At 41.4% G+C, this 13,179-nt stretch overlaps 1 protein-coding gene across 8 annotated transcripts in view; it reads right to left on the bottom strand.

Moving 5' to 3' along the window:
- cngb1a (cyclic nucleotide gated channel subunit beta 1a) overlaps nucleotides 1-13,179 on the bottom strand; it is a 71,557-nt gene that overhangs the window by 40,156 nt on the left and 18,222 nt on the right. For 7 of the 8 annotated variants that reach the window (XM_045688950.1, XM_045688955.1, XM_045688956.1 and 4 more), the window contains exons 7-15: nucleotides 6,834-6,939; nucleotides 6,408-6,452; nucleotides 6,221-6,265; nucleotides 6,034-6,078; nucleotides 5,847-5,891; nucleotides 2,417-2,441; nucleotides 2,200-2,281; nucleotides 1,851-1,948; nucleotides 1,593-1,635 (exon numbers count right to left, since the gene is read on the bottom strand). In XM_045688950.1, the coding sequence (XP_045544906.1) occupies nucleotides 1,593-1,635; nucleotides 1,851-1,948; nucleotides 2,200-2,281; nucleotides 2,417-2,441; nucleotides 5,847-5,891; nucleotides 6,034-6,078; nucleotides 6,221-6,265; nucleotides 6,408-6,452; nucleotides 6,834-6,939 (534 nt within the window). The remainder of the gene's footprint in view (nucleotides 1-1,592; nucleotides 1,636-1,850; nucleotides 1,949-2,199; nucleotides 2,282-2,416; nucleotides 2,442-5,846; nucleotides 5,892-6,033; nucleotides 6,079-6,220; nucleotides 6,266-6,407; nucleotides 6,453-6,833; nucleotides 6,940-13,179) is intronic. The other variant, XM_045688954.1, reaches the window with a different exon arrangement.

Below are 13,179 nucleotides of genomic sequence, written 5' to 3'. Positions count from 1 at the left end.
CATTTAAACATTCACAGTGTAGGTTGGAAAAAGTATGTGAACCCCTAGGCTAATGACTTCTCCAAAAGCTAATTGGAGTCAGGAGTCAGCTAACCTGGAGTCTAATCAATGAGACGAGATTGGAGATGTTGGTTAGAGCTGCCTTGCCCTATCAAAAACACTCACAAAATTTGAGTTTGCTATTCACAAGAAGCATTGCCTGATGTGAACCACGCCTCAAACAAAAGAGATCTTAGAAGACCTAAGATTAAGAATTGTTGACTTGCATAAAGCTGGAAAGGGTTACAAAAGTATTTCTAAAAGCCTTGATGTTCATTAGTCCACGGTTAGACAAATTGTCTATAAATGGAGAAAGTTCAGCACTGTTGCTACTCTCCCTAGGAGTGGCCATCTTGCAAAGATGACTGCAAGAGCACAGAGCAGAATGCTCAATGAGTGTCAGCTAAAGACTTACAGAAATCTCTGGAATATGCTAACATTTCTGTTGACGACTCTACGATACGTAAAACACTAAACAAGTATGGTGTTCATGGGAGGACACCACAGAAGAAACCACTGCTGTCCAAAAACAACATTGCTACAAGTATGAAGTTTGCTAAAGTTCACCTGGATGTTCCACAGCGCTACTGGCAAAATAGTCTGTGTACAGATGAAACAACATCAAAACCTCATCCCAACTGTAAAGTATGGTGGAAAGAGCATCATGGTTTGGGGCTGCTTTGCTGCCTCGGGCCTGGACAGCTTGCTATCATCGAGAGAATAATGAATTCCCAAGTTTATCAAGACATTTTGCAGGAGAATGTAAGGCTATCTGTCCGCCAATTGAATCTCAACATAACTTGGGTGATGCAACAGGACAATGACCCAAAATACAGAAGTAAATCAACAACAGAATGGCTTCAACAGAAGAAAATACGCCTTCTGGAGTGGCCCAGTCATAGTCCTGACCTCAACCCGACTGAGATGCTGTGGCATGACCTCAAGAGAGCAGTTCACACCAGACATCCTAAGAACATTGCTGAACTGAAAGTTTTGTAAATAGGAATGGTCCAAAATTCCTCCTGACTGTTGTGCAGATCTGATCCGCAACTACAGAAAACGTTTGATTGAGGTTATTGCTGCCAAATGGAGGGTCAACCAGATATTAAATCCAAGGGTTCACATACTTTTCCCACCCTGCACTGTGAATGTTTACACGGTGTGTTCAATAAAGACATGAAAATGTATAATTGTTTGTGTGTTATTAGTTTAAGCAGACTGTGTTTGTCTATTGTTGTGACTTAGATGAAGTTCACAAAATTTGAGTTTGCTATTCACAAGAAGCATTGCCTGATGTGAACCATGCCTCTATGACCAATTTATGCAGAAATCCAAGTATTTCCAAAGGGTTCACATATTTTTTCTTGCCACTGTACATAACAATACAACAGCATTAAAGAGATTGCAGAAAAATGTATTTTTTCATTAAACTGTTAAAATAGTTCCCTTTACAACCACTGTACAATCTGTAATATTTACATGAATAAGTACATATTTGTGAATCAATGAGCTTGTAGTGTAAATACAAAAGCGTAAACATCTGTGAGACTCACTTTGCTTTGGCCTCCTCTTCAGTTTCCGGAGATTTGGAGGTCACTGCAAGGGCAGAACAAACAGCTCATAAATATGCAACAAATGTAAAAAAATATATAAAAAAATGATATAGGCTTGCTGGTGCATGAGGTTTCTAGCCTCAGAACAAGATATAAGATTGGTGATAGACTGTGGAACCAATATAGAGTAACCTATTGCTCAGCACCCCCAAGCATCCCTGTAATAAATATGAGGATCTCTGCGTGTTAGAAGATAACCTTTCTGTGGGCAGGGGGCCTTCGCTGAGATGTCTCTGTTGATGTCAGCTGGCTGGGGTACCACTTTCTCAAAACCCTGTTTGATCCACTCATACACCCTGAGAACAGAACACACGACACCCAGGCACAAACACACACGTTAGAATGTCATTGGAGACAACAAAGTGGGTAGAAGAGAGAGATTGAAGGAGAGAGGCATTCACACACACACACACACACACACACACACACACACACACACACACACACACACACACACACACACACACACACACACACACACACACACACACACACACACACACACACACACACACACACACACACACACACACACACACACACACACCTGGGTGGGATTCCCTTCTCTTCTTGAGGCTCTTCATCTGACAGAACCTCCACCACAGGAATATGAGGAAGAGGCTCTGCATCTAGAGATAAGGAGTTCATCATCATCATCATCATCACCCCCCACCCCAACATCATCAATAGAACCACACGCAATGTCATGATTATTATCATGCTACTACTTCTACCCATAGGAAAAATATGCTGTTAGCTCTCACCCGGGACATCTTGGATAGCATGCACCTGAAGGGAAACAAACATTCACAGAAAATCTATCAATATTCAACAATAACAGATTGTAATGAGTCGTAAGTAGTTTGTGTACATTCAGAAAGTCTTCATAACCCTTGACTTATTCCACATTTTGTTGTGTTACAGCCTGAACAATACATTTATTAAATATATCTTTTTTTTTACCCATCTACAAACAATACCACATAATAACAAAGTGAAAACATGTTTTTAGACATGAAAATATTACAGAAAGTTAATACATGTTAGAATCACTTTTGGCAGTGATTACAACTGTGAGTCTTTTTGGGTCTCTGAGAGCTTTGCACACCTGGATTATTCAATATTTGCAAATTATTATAAAAAAAAATATTCAAGCTCTGTCAAGTTGGTTGTTGATCATTGCTAGACAGCCATTTTCTTGCCATAGATTCTCATGCAGATTTAAGTAAAAACTAACTAGGCCCACTCAAGAACATTCAATGTTGTCTTGGTAAGCAGCTCTAGCGTATATTTGGCCTTGTGTTTTGTTTATTGTCCTGCTGAAAGGTGAATTTGTCTCCCAGTGTCTGTTGGAAAGCAGACTGAACATGGTTTTCCTCTAGGATTTTGCCTGTATGTAACCGATGTGAAATGGCTAGTTAGTTAGCGGTGGTGTGCGCTAATAGCGTTTCAATCGATGACGTCACTCGCTCTGAGACTTGAAGTAGGGTTTCCCCTTGCGTTGCAAGGGCCGCGGCTTTTGTGGCGCGATGGGTAACGATGCTTCGTGGGGTGTCAGTTGTTGATGTCTGCAAGGGTCCCTGGTTCGAGCCCGGGTTGGGGCGAAGAGAGGGACGGAACCTACACTGTTACATGTGCTTAGCTCTAATCTGTGTCTTTTTATCCCAAAAAACTCCCTAGTCCTCGCCGATAACAAGCATACCCATAACATAATGCAGCCACCACCATGCTTGAAAATATGAAGAGTGGTTCTCAGTAATGTGTTGTGTTGGATTTGGCCCAAACATAATGCTTTGTATTCAGGAAATAAAGTTAATTTCTTTGCCACATTTTTTTTTTTTTACTTTAGTGCCTTATTGCATGTTTTGGAATATTTTTATTCTGTACAGGCTTCCTTCTTTTCACTCTGTCATTTAGGTTAGTATTATGGAGTAACTACAATGTTGTTGATGTATCCTCAGTTTTCTCCTATCACAGCCATTAAACCTTTTTTTAAGTCATCATTGGACTCATGGTGAAATTGCTGAGCGGTTTACTTCCTCTCCGGCAACTGAGTTAGGAAGGACGCCTGTATCTTTTTAGTGACTGGGTGCATTGATACACCATCCAAAGTGTAATGAATAACTTCACCATGCTCAAAGGAATATTCAATGTCTTTTCTATTTTTACCCATCTACCAATAGGTCCCCTTCTTTGCTAAGCATTGGAAAACCTCCCTGGTCTTTGTGGTTGAATCTGTGTTTGAAATTCATTGCCTGACTGAGGGACCTTACAGATAATTGTATGTGTAGGGGTACAGAGATAAGGTAGTCATTCAAATATCATGTTAAACACTATTATTGCACACAGAGTGAGCCCATGCAACTTATTATGTGAGTTGTTCAGCAAATGTTTACTCCTGAACTTATGCCACATGCCACATGCCATAACAAAGGGGATGAATACGTATTGACTCAAGACATTTCAGCTTTTAATTTTGTATTAATTTGTAAATATTTCTAAAAACATAATTCCACTTTGACATTATGGGGTATTGTGTGTAGTCCAGTGACACCAAATCTATTTAAAATTCAGGCTGTAACACAACAAAATGTGGAAAAAGTCAAGGAGTGTGTGTACTTTCTGAAGGCACTGTAGGTTTGTGCATTTCGTCATAAAATTGCAATTTTCTCTTAGACAGGGGATGCTCTTCATGTCTTAAAAGGCCTTCTCACATACTGTACAAGCCACAGCAGGAACCTGCACATATAAACAACTCTCGACCTGAACGGCTACAGGGTTAGAAATATCCTGGGTGTTTCTCAAAATGCATACAACCGTGCTCCGCAAATTGGAGCATGGGAGGGTCAGAGTATGAGTCCAAATCAAAGGTAAGCGAAATGGAGCAAGGAGGGCACTTCTCGGACGCGTACTCCGTTTGTACATATTGTGAAGGACGCACCGATGCAAGCTTCAACGGAAAGTACGCGTATAAATATGACGGAACCATGTAAAAAACTACACAAAACTTCTTGAAATCAATGGTGTCCATCATTTGAGCTGAAGCGAGAGCAAATAAACCCAGACTTTAGAATGAAATGTTGCCCATTCACATCTCATATGTTGCCTTACTACAATATTTGATCTTGATACATTAATAAGTACATACTGTGTTAATTTTGGCATTACCTGCCTACAATACCCACTGTAGTGTATGTAGATTGCAAGCCCATAGTAAGTCAATAGGGCTAACGTCAACTGGCTAGCTACTACTGTTCGCTAGCTAGATAGCCACAAAGATTTGACATCTACCTTGCATAACATTTGCTTTTTGTATATCTTGTTTCGTCTCTATTGTTGCCATTATCCTTGGCTAGAAGAAGGTTCAATGAATGGGGAGGTCCAGTGTGAGGTAATACAGTAGGGGGAGTGCGAGTGCTTTTCAAATGTAATGTTTTATTTGTTCTCCATACTCTCGTCCTCACAATAACGTACTCAAGAGAACGTCCTCGGAGAATGCACTCGGAGTATGAGAGTGTGTGGAGCATGGTAGTATGCATATTGTGAAACACCCGCTGTATTCATTATCACACAGTGATGCATGCATGGACTGACTGCTGTCAACTTCTTCCAAAGGCTGCCACTGAAGTGACGTGACATTCAAATGGAGATGTTATGTGATTGGATAATATCATTCGGTTTTGATAGCTGACTCATATAAATTTGATTCTCCAATCAGGGATTGTGGAAAACCCTTTTCTCTCCAGGTCGAGAGTTATCTATCTCCGTCGATCATCAAACAGCTAAACCACAGGAATCACCACCTCGCAGAACCTGCTTGAGCAGATGACATGTATATCAGTGAATCAGTGTTGCCAGCAAGAACCGGCCCTCTCAGCCTCAAGGCACAGCTGGGGTGGGAGAGGGGTAGCAATGGGACATTGTGGCGAATGGATCTCTAGAACCAAGTTTGAACACAGCTGCAGCAGGTCCGTTAGCATTGGGTTTAAGTTAGCATAGCATAGCAATGTCCATATTATAGCTAGCTACTTACGCTTGGTCACTTCTGGAATCTGAATGGAAATTCTATTAAACATGACTAGCTTAGCTCCAAGTACAGAACTGAGAGTCTGAGAAAGCAAATGCTACACGTTAGCATAAGCCATGAGTAAGTTTAGTTAGCATATTAGCAAGGCCCTTGATTTAGCTACTTACGCTAGGTGTTTTCTTAACTTCCGGCACCTTTCTGGCTTCTGCAATCTGAATGGAAATGTTGTAAAACATGGCTAGCTTGGCTCCAAGTACATAAATGAGAGTTTGAGAAAGCTAATGCTACACGTTAGCGTAAGCCATGAGTCATTTTAGTTAGCATATTAGCAAGGCCCTTGACGTTGCTACTTACGCTAGGTGTTTTCTTAACCTCCGGTGCATTGCTCGCCTCTGCAATCTGAATGGAAATACTGTTAAACATGGCTAGCCTGGCTCCAAGTACAGAACTGAGAGTTTGAGTTAGCTAATGCTACACGTTAGCATAAGCCATGAGAAATTTTGGTTAGCATATTAGCAAGGCCCTTGATGTAGCTACTTACGCTAGGTTTTTTCTTAACCTCCGGCGCCTTGCTCACCTCTGCAATCTGAATGAAAATGCTGTTAAACATGGCTAGCCTGGCTCCAAGTACAGAATTGAGAGTTTGAGAAAGCTAATGCTACACGTTAGCATAAGCCATGAGTAGTTTTGGTTAGCATATTATCAAGGCCCTTGATATAGCTACTTACGGTAGGTTTTTTCTTAACCTCCGGCACCTTGATCACCTCTGCAATCTGTATGGAAATGCTGTTAAAAATGTCTATCCTGGTTCCAAGTACAGGACAGAGATGAGTCAAAGAAAGCTAATGCTACACTTTAACCATGAATAATACATTTTGGTCCTCTCTAACTGAGAATGTTTTTATTTATTACAGCTTGCTGATTGAAGTTAACAAACGCTTGAGGGGCTTCCTAAGTCCTCTTTACTTTAACATTTTTAGTGTACAGTGTGATTTTAGGTAGGGGCTGTTCTATAGCTACAACACTTAACTACAACCAATTAACTAACCAATTTAACTGACTTAGATGAAAGTTCAGACAACACTGCTACAGGCTATTACTCAAATAAAATCTGTGGACCCTTCAGGGCACCTGTCAGACCATTCCATCTGTACCTCTGTTGTCTCTGCAGGCTCCACCTCCTCCATGTTTTTTAATTCAGGCTGGGGAACCACACTGGCCAATCCCTGGGCAATCCAGCCGATGACTCTCGACCCCTGCCTGTGGAGAGATAAAATATGAAAATTGTTTTGATTAACAACCACTTTTATTGACAACTTTGTCCGCGGCTTTGCTAAATATATGCATTAGAATGCAGTGGGGGGCTGTGAAAGCAGTTTACAGTAACGCAAGCGTGGGCAGTGGCAGAATTGGTACGAGTTTTGGACTTTTTAGGTTTGACATATCAAAAGATGGTCAGGGGTTTTAATTCAGTCAATTCAGGTATTGTAGCTTATATTTCTTACATTGAACTTAATATTTTCACCATGGTATTCTAAATCTGAATTAAAAAAAAATAGATGTCAATGAATGGGAAGGATTGGCAGCATTTAGATGGTGCTAATACCTTTCCCATTAGGTTACAAAACTCATGTAGTACAAAATGTATTAACTTTTATTTATTCAGGGGAACCGAATTGATACCAGTGTCCCATTTACAATGGTTCCCTGAGGACAAAAATTACATCAATACGGCCACAACAAAACGATGAAGAAATACTACAAGACAGCTATAAATGTATTACATCAGTTTATTGCAACAAGCTATAACAATCAATTGAAAAAATGGCACACTTCGGTGAACACTTTTAACAACTGAGTTTTAAACTGACCTATCCAGGTGTAATTTGTTTTGTAATGTATTCCATAACTGTGATGCATTAAAACTAAAAGCGGTTTTACCAAACTTTGTTGAGACAAGCAGCACCTCAAGAATGAATGGGTTTGGTAACTCTTTGTAAACAAGGGAGTAATGAAGTGAGCTACCTTCTGATACAGGATGCAGTGATAAGTATTAAAACTTTCACCTGTAATAAAGTTAAGGGCGCTATTGTAGACGGCATCCAAAGAGTAGTTGCTTCTGCATTCTGGTAAATGGTGTCACCATAGTCAAGATCTGGCAGGAAAGTTGACTGTATATTCTGCTGTACAAGCCCACTTTAAATCTTTACTTTTAAACTAGCTCATCAGTATGTTTTTTTAAACGTTCTTTATCAATCCAAATGCCCAGATATTTATAGGCGGGAACCCGCTCAATGAGAGAACCATCCAATGAGTGAATATATAGCCCATCTGAGACATTTTTACATGAATTAGAGAACGACATATATTTAGTTTTGCCCGCATTCAGTGCAAGTTTTAAATCCACAAGAGCTTTCTGTAATGTATCAAAATCAGATCGCAGCTCTTACATAGCTTGATCAACTGTCGGTGCAATGGCATACATTACCGTATCATCTGCATACTGATTAACATTACAGGATTTAATACATAGACCAATATTATTTATAAATAGTAAAGAGAACTGGTCCCAAAATCGACTCCTGCAGTACACCTTTCATAATATTGAGGAAACATTGTGCCCTGTCTGTCAAATGGTTGTTAAGTTCTTAACCCTTGTGTGGTGTTAGGGTCTGTGGGACCCTTTTTCAATGTCTACTAAAAGAAAAATGATACAATTCATTATTTTTTCAACCTGAGAATCATTGACCTTGGCTCATTTTCTGTGAAGAACATGTAAAATAACACAATTTCGTTGAGTGCACACTGTGCACACTATTTATTGTTTGGTTCCACTGTACCCGAAGGTAATAAAAGTGTGGGAAAGTGTGTGTGTAGGTGAAAACAAGTAAAAAAATCTACAAAAAGGTTTGCTGTGTGCCTTCACTCTGTCTTCCTCCTCCCTGGGCCTGCTGTTTCAACATAGCACCAAGAACCTGTCTGTCTCCCTGCCTGTCTGCCTGTCTCACGCTTTTCTCACACTCTTTACCCTTTGTAGTGTGTGAAACTACATAATGTCTTGCGGGAACCTGCACAATGTTATTACAATACATTATTTAAAATACATTGTAAAAATTCAGTATTTTCCCACACTCTACCCCAGCCAGGTGCAAATTGGGGGAGGGACACAACAAATAAATTGCTTTGCATGTGAGGCTCCTTACCACAATCAATCAGTATGGCATAAATTATCTCTGCTCAGAGGGCCTTAGAAATAATTTTTGCAGAGAGAGAAATTAGTTAGGATGGAGCGTCTACCACTTTGGAGGATTAAGACATTTCCGAATATGAGGATCATGTCTCTGTCAATTCGGAGTCTGACAGTGAGTTGGAAGAAGAGGATGAGATTGACCCTCAGCCAGCCCCAGGACCAGCCCGTCAGCAACCAGCCCCAGGACCAGCTGGTCAGCAACCAGTTTATCAGAAGCCTGCAGGAGGAGAAATATGGATGTAAAAAAATTGTGAAATTGAATAGTCTTCTTGTCCAAGGAATGAGCCAACCCGCATGGCTGCCAATGTGATAAGGATGCAACCCGGGCCGACGCGGATGGCGGTTACTCATGTGCAGGACAAAGTCTTCTTTTGAACGGTTCATCCCAGACCCCATCCAGAAAATCATTCTGGACTGCACCAATTTGGAGTGAAGGCGTGTTTTTGGAGAGAGATGGAAGGAGATGGACCAAACTCATTTACATGCATACTTTGTGATTATTTTCCTTGCTGATGTTTTCAGATGCAATGGGGAAACCACAGAATCCCTGTGGGATGCAGAAACTGGCAGAGAACTTTTCCATGCAACAATGTCTCTGGAAAACTTCCATATTATTTCCAGGATTATTTCGATAACCGAGACACCATACCAGCTCGGCGGCAGAGAGACAAGCTAGCTGCAATCAGGTCAGTGTGTGACAAGTGGGAGGACTGCCTTCCCCTGTTTAACAACCCTGGGCCCAACGTTACTGTTGATGAGCAGCTTATGCCATTTAGGGGCCACTGCCCCTTCAGGCAGTACATACCGTCTAAATATGGAATCAAGATCTGGTTTGCCTGTGACGCTGCTTCATCATAAGCGTGGAACTTGCATGTGTCTACGGGGAAGCCAGATGGAGGAGCCCCTGAGAAGAACCAAGGGATGTGGGTTGTCCTGGACGTGACACAGGGACTCCGTGGCCACAACATCATATGCAATAACTTTTTTACTTCGCACAAGCTGGGACAGGAGCTCCTCAAGAGGAACTTGACGATGGTAGGAACAATACAAAAAAACAAGCCAGAGCTCCAACCGCAGCTGTTGAATACACGGAACAGGCCTATCAATTCCTCTAAGTTTGTGTTCACGGCCGACACAATCATCAAGGATCTCTCTGTACTTTTCTCCTGACTTGTCTCCCAGTCCCTGCCGCTGAAAAACATCCCCAGAGCATGATGCTGCCACCACCATGCTTCACCGTAGGGATGGTGCCAGGTTTCCTCCAGACGTGACGCTTGGCATACAGGCCAAATAGTTAAATCTTGGTTTCATCAGACCAGAGAATCTTGTTTCTCATGGTCTGAGAGTTCTTTAAGTGCCTTTTGGCAAACTCCAAGCCGGCTGTCATGTGCCTTTTACTGAGGAGTGGCTTCTGTCTGGCACCTCAATCATAAAGCCCTGATTGGTGGAGTGCTGCAGAGATGGTTGTCCTTCTGGAAGGTTTTCCCATCTCCACAGAGGAACTCAGGAACTCTGTCAGAGTGATCATCGGGTTCTTGGCCACCTCCCTGATCAAGGCCCTTCTCCCCCGATTGCTCAGTTTGGCCGGGCGGCCAGCTCTAGGAAGAGTCTTGGTGGTTACAAACTTCTTCCATTTAAGAATGATGGAGGCCACTGTGTTCTTGGGGAACTTCAATGCTGCAGAAATGTTTTGGTATCCTTCCTCAGCTCTGTGCTTCGAAACAATCCTGTCTCGGCGCTCTACAGACAATTCCTTCAACCTCATGGCTTGGTTTTTGCTCTGACATGCACTGTCAACTGTGGTCCTTGTATAGACAGGTGCATGCCTTTCCAAATCATGTCCAATCAATTTAATTTACCACAGGTGGACTCCAATCAAGTTGTAGAAACATATCAAGGATGGTCAATGGAAACAGGATGCACCTGAGCTGAATTTCTAGACTGATAGCAAAGGGTCTGAATACTTACGTAAATAAGGTATTTCTGTTTTTTTTAATTTTATTATAAATGTGCAAAAATGTAAAAAAAATATGTTTTTCGCTTAGTCATTATGGGGTATTGTGTGTAAATTGATGCATTTTTTAAATTTAATCCATTTTAGAATAAGGCTGTAATGTAACAAAATGTGGAAAAAGGAAAGGGGTCTGAATATTTTCCGAATGCACTGTACATGCAGGCAGGGTAAAGTGGTAGATAATAATAAGAGTAAAATAAAAAACAGAATAGCAGCAGCAAACGATGAGTGTAAAAGTGTGTGTGAGTGAGTGTGTATATTAAGTCTAGTGAGTGTGCGTAGGGTCAGTGCAAGATAGTTTGGGTACCATTAGTTGACTATTTAGCAGTCTTATGACTTGGGGGTAGAAGCTGTCTTAGTTGGTCGGAGAGCCGATGCTCTGGTACCATTTGCCGGACGGCAGCAGAGTGAACAGTCTATGAATTTGGTGGCTGGAATCTTTGGCAATTTTTGGGGTTTTCCTCTGACACCGCCTGATATAGAGGTCCTGGATGGCAGGGAGCTTGGCATCAGTGATGTACTGGGTTGTCCGCACCACCCTTTGTAGCGCTTCGTGATCAAGGGCGGTGCAATTGCCATAACAAGCGGTGATGCAACCAGTGAAGATGCTCTCGATGGTGTCACTGTAGAACTTTTTGGTGTAGCCCAACCACGAGGCATGCCTACAGTTGGGAACGCGCTGCAAATCTGTCAGTGAACAGCATACAGGCAAAACAGCTATTTCGCTATATTTCAAATACAATCGAGGGAAAACACAGATTGGAAAGCAAATGATTCCTGCTGAAAGAAAGACTAATCTCCCTGTAGGCTACCAAATATGTTATCAACTTCCAAATAGGCCTATTGAGTGAACAGTATTGTACAGACTAAAACAAGATAGAGGCTTTTGACATGGGCATCAGCCATCGCCAGTGAGTGAGCTGCGCATCATTGGGTGAGTCAGTGAAACTGGAAAGCTTTTATAGGACTATAATTTTCCCTAATATTGTACAATATATACAGTACCAGTCAAAGCTTGGACACCTACTCATTTTTTCTTTATTTTTACTCTTTTCTACATTGCAGAATAATAGTGAAGACATTAAAACTATAAAATAACACAAATGGAACCATGTAGTAACCAAAAAAGTGTTAAACAAATATTTTAGATTCTTCAAAGTAGCCACCCTTTGCCTTGATGACAGCTTTGCACACTCTTGGCATTCTCTCAACCAGCTTCACCTGGATTGCTTTTCCAACAGTCTTGAAGGAGTTCCCATATATGCTGAGCACTTTTTGGCTGCTTTTCCTTCTCTCTGCGGTCCATCTCAATTGGGTTGAGGTGGGAGGATTGTGGAGGCCAGGTCATCTGATGCAGCACTCCATCACTCTCCTTCTTGGTCAAATAGCCCATCTATAATTTAGCCCAAACAACTACCTCTTCCCCTACTGTATTTATTTATTTATTTAGCTCCTTTGCACCCCATTATTTCTATTTCTACTTTGCACTTTCTTCCACTACAAATCTACCATTGCAGTGTTTTACTTGCTATATTGTATTTACTTTGCCACCATGGCCTTTTTGCCTTTACCTCCCTTATCTCACCTCATTTGCTCACATTGTATATAGGCTTATTTTTCTACTGTATTATTGACAGTATGTTTGTTTTACTCCATGTGTAACTCTGTGTTGTATGTGTCGAACTGCTTTGCTTTATCTTGGCCAGGTAGCAATTGTAAATGAGAACTTGTTCTCAACTTGCCTACCTGGTTAAATAAAGGTCAAATAAAAAATAGCCCTTACACAGCCTGGAGGTGTGTTGGGTCCTTGTTCTGTTGAAAACATATGAAAGTCCCACTAAACGTAAAACAGATGGGATGGTGTATCGCTGCAGAATGCTGTGGTATTCATGCTTGTTGAGTTTGCCTTGAATTCTAAATAAATCAGTGACAGTGTCACCAGCAAAGCACCCCCACACCATCAAACCTCCTCCTCCATGTTTCACGTGGGAACCATACATGCGGAGATCATCCGTTCACCTACTCTGCGTCTCACAAGACATGACGGTTAGAACCAAAATTACAGATTTCCACCAATCTAATGTCCATTGATCGTGTTTCTTGGCCCAAGCAACTCTAATGAACTTATCCTCTGCAGCAGAAGTAACTCTGGGTCTTCCTTTCCTGTGGTGGTCCTCATGAAAGCCAGTTTCATCATAGCACTAAATGGGTTTTGCGACTGCACTTCAAGAAACTT

This window comes from Salmo salar, chromosome ssa11, assembly GCF_905237065.1.
Source record: "Salmo salar chromosome ssa11, Ssal_v3.1, whole genome shotgun sequence".
Classification (NCBI taxonomy): Eukaryota; Metazoa; Chordata; class Actinopteri; order Salmoniformes; family Salmonidae; genus Salmo; species Salmo salar.
The sequence above is the reverse complement of the archived record's forward strand: the minus strand, read 5'-3'. Positions and strand labels throughout refer to the sequence as shown.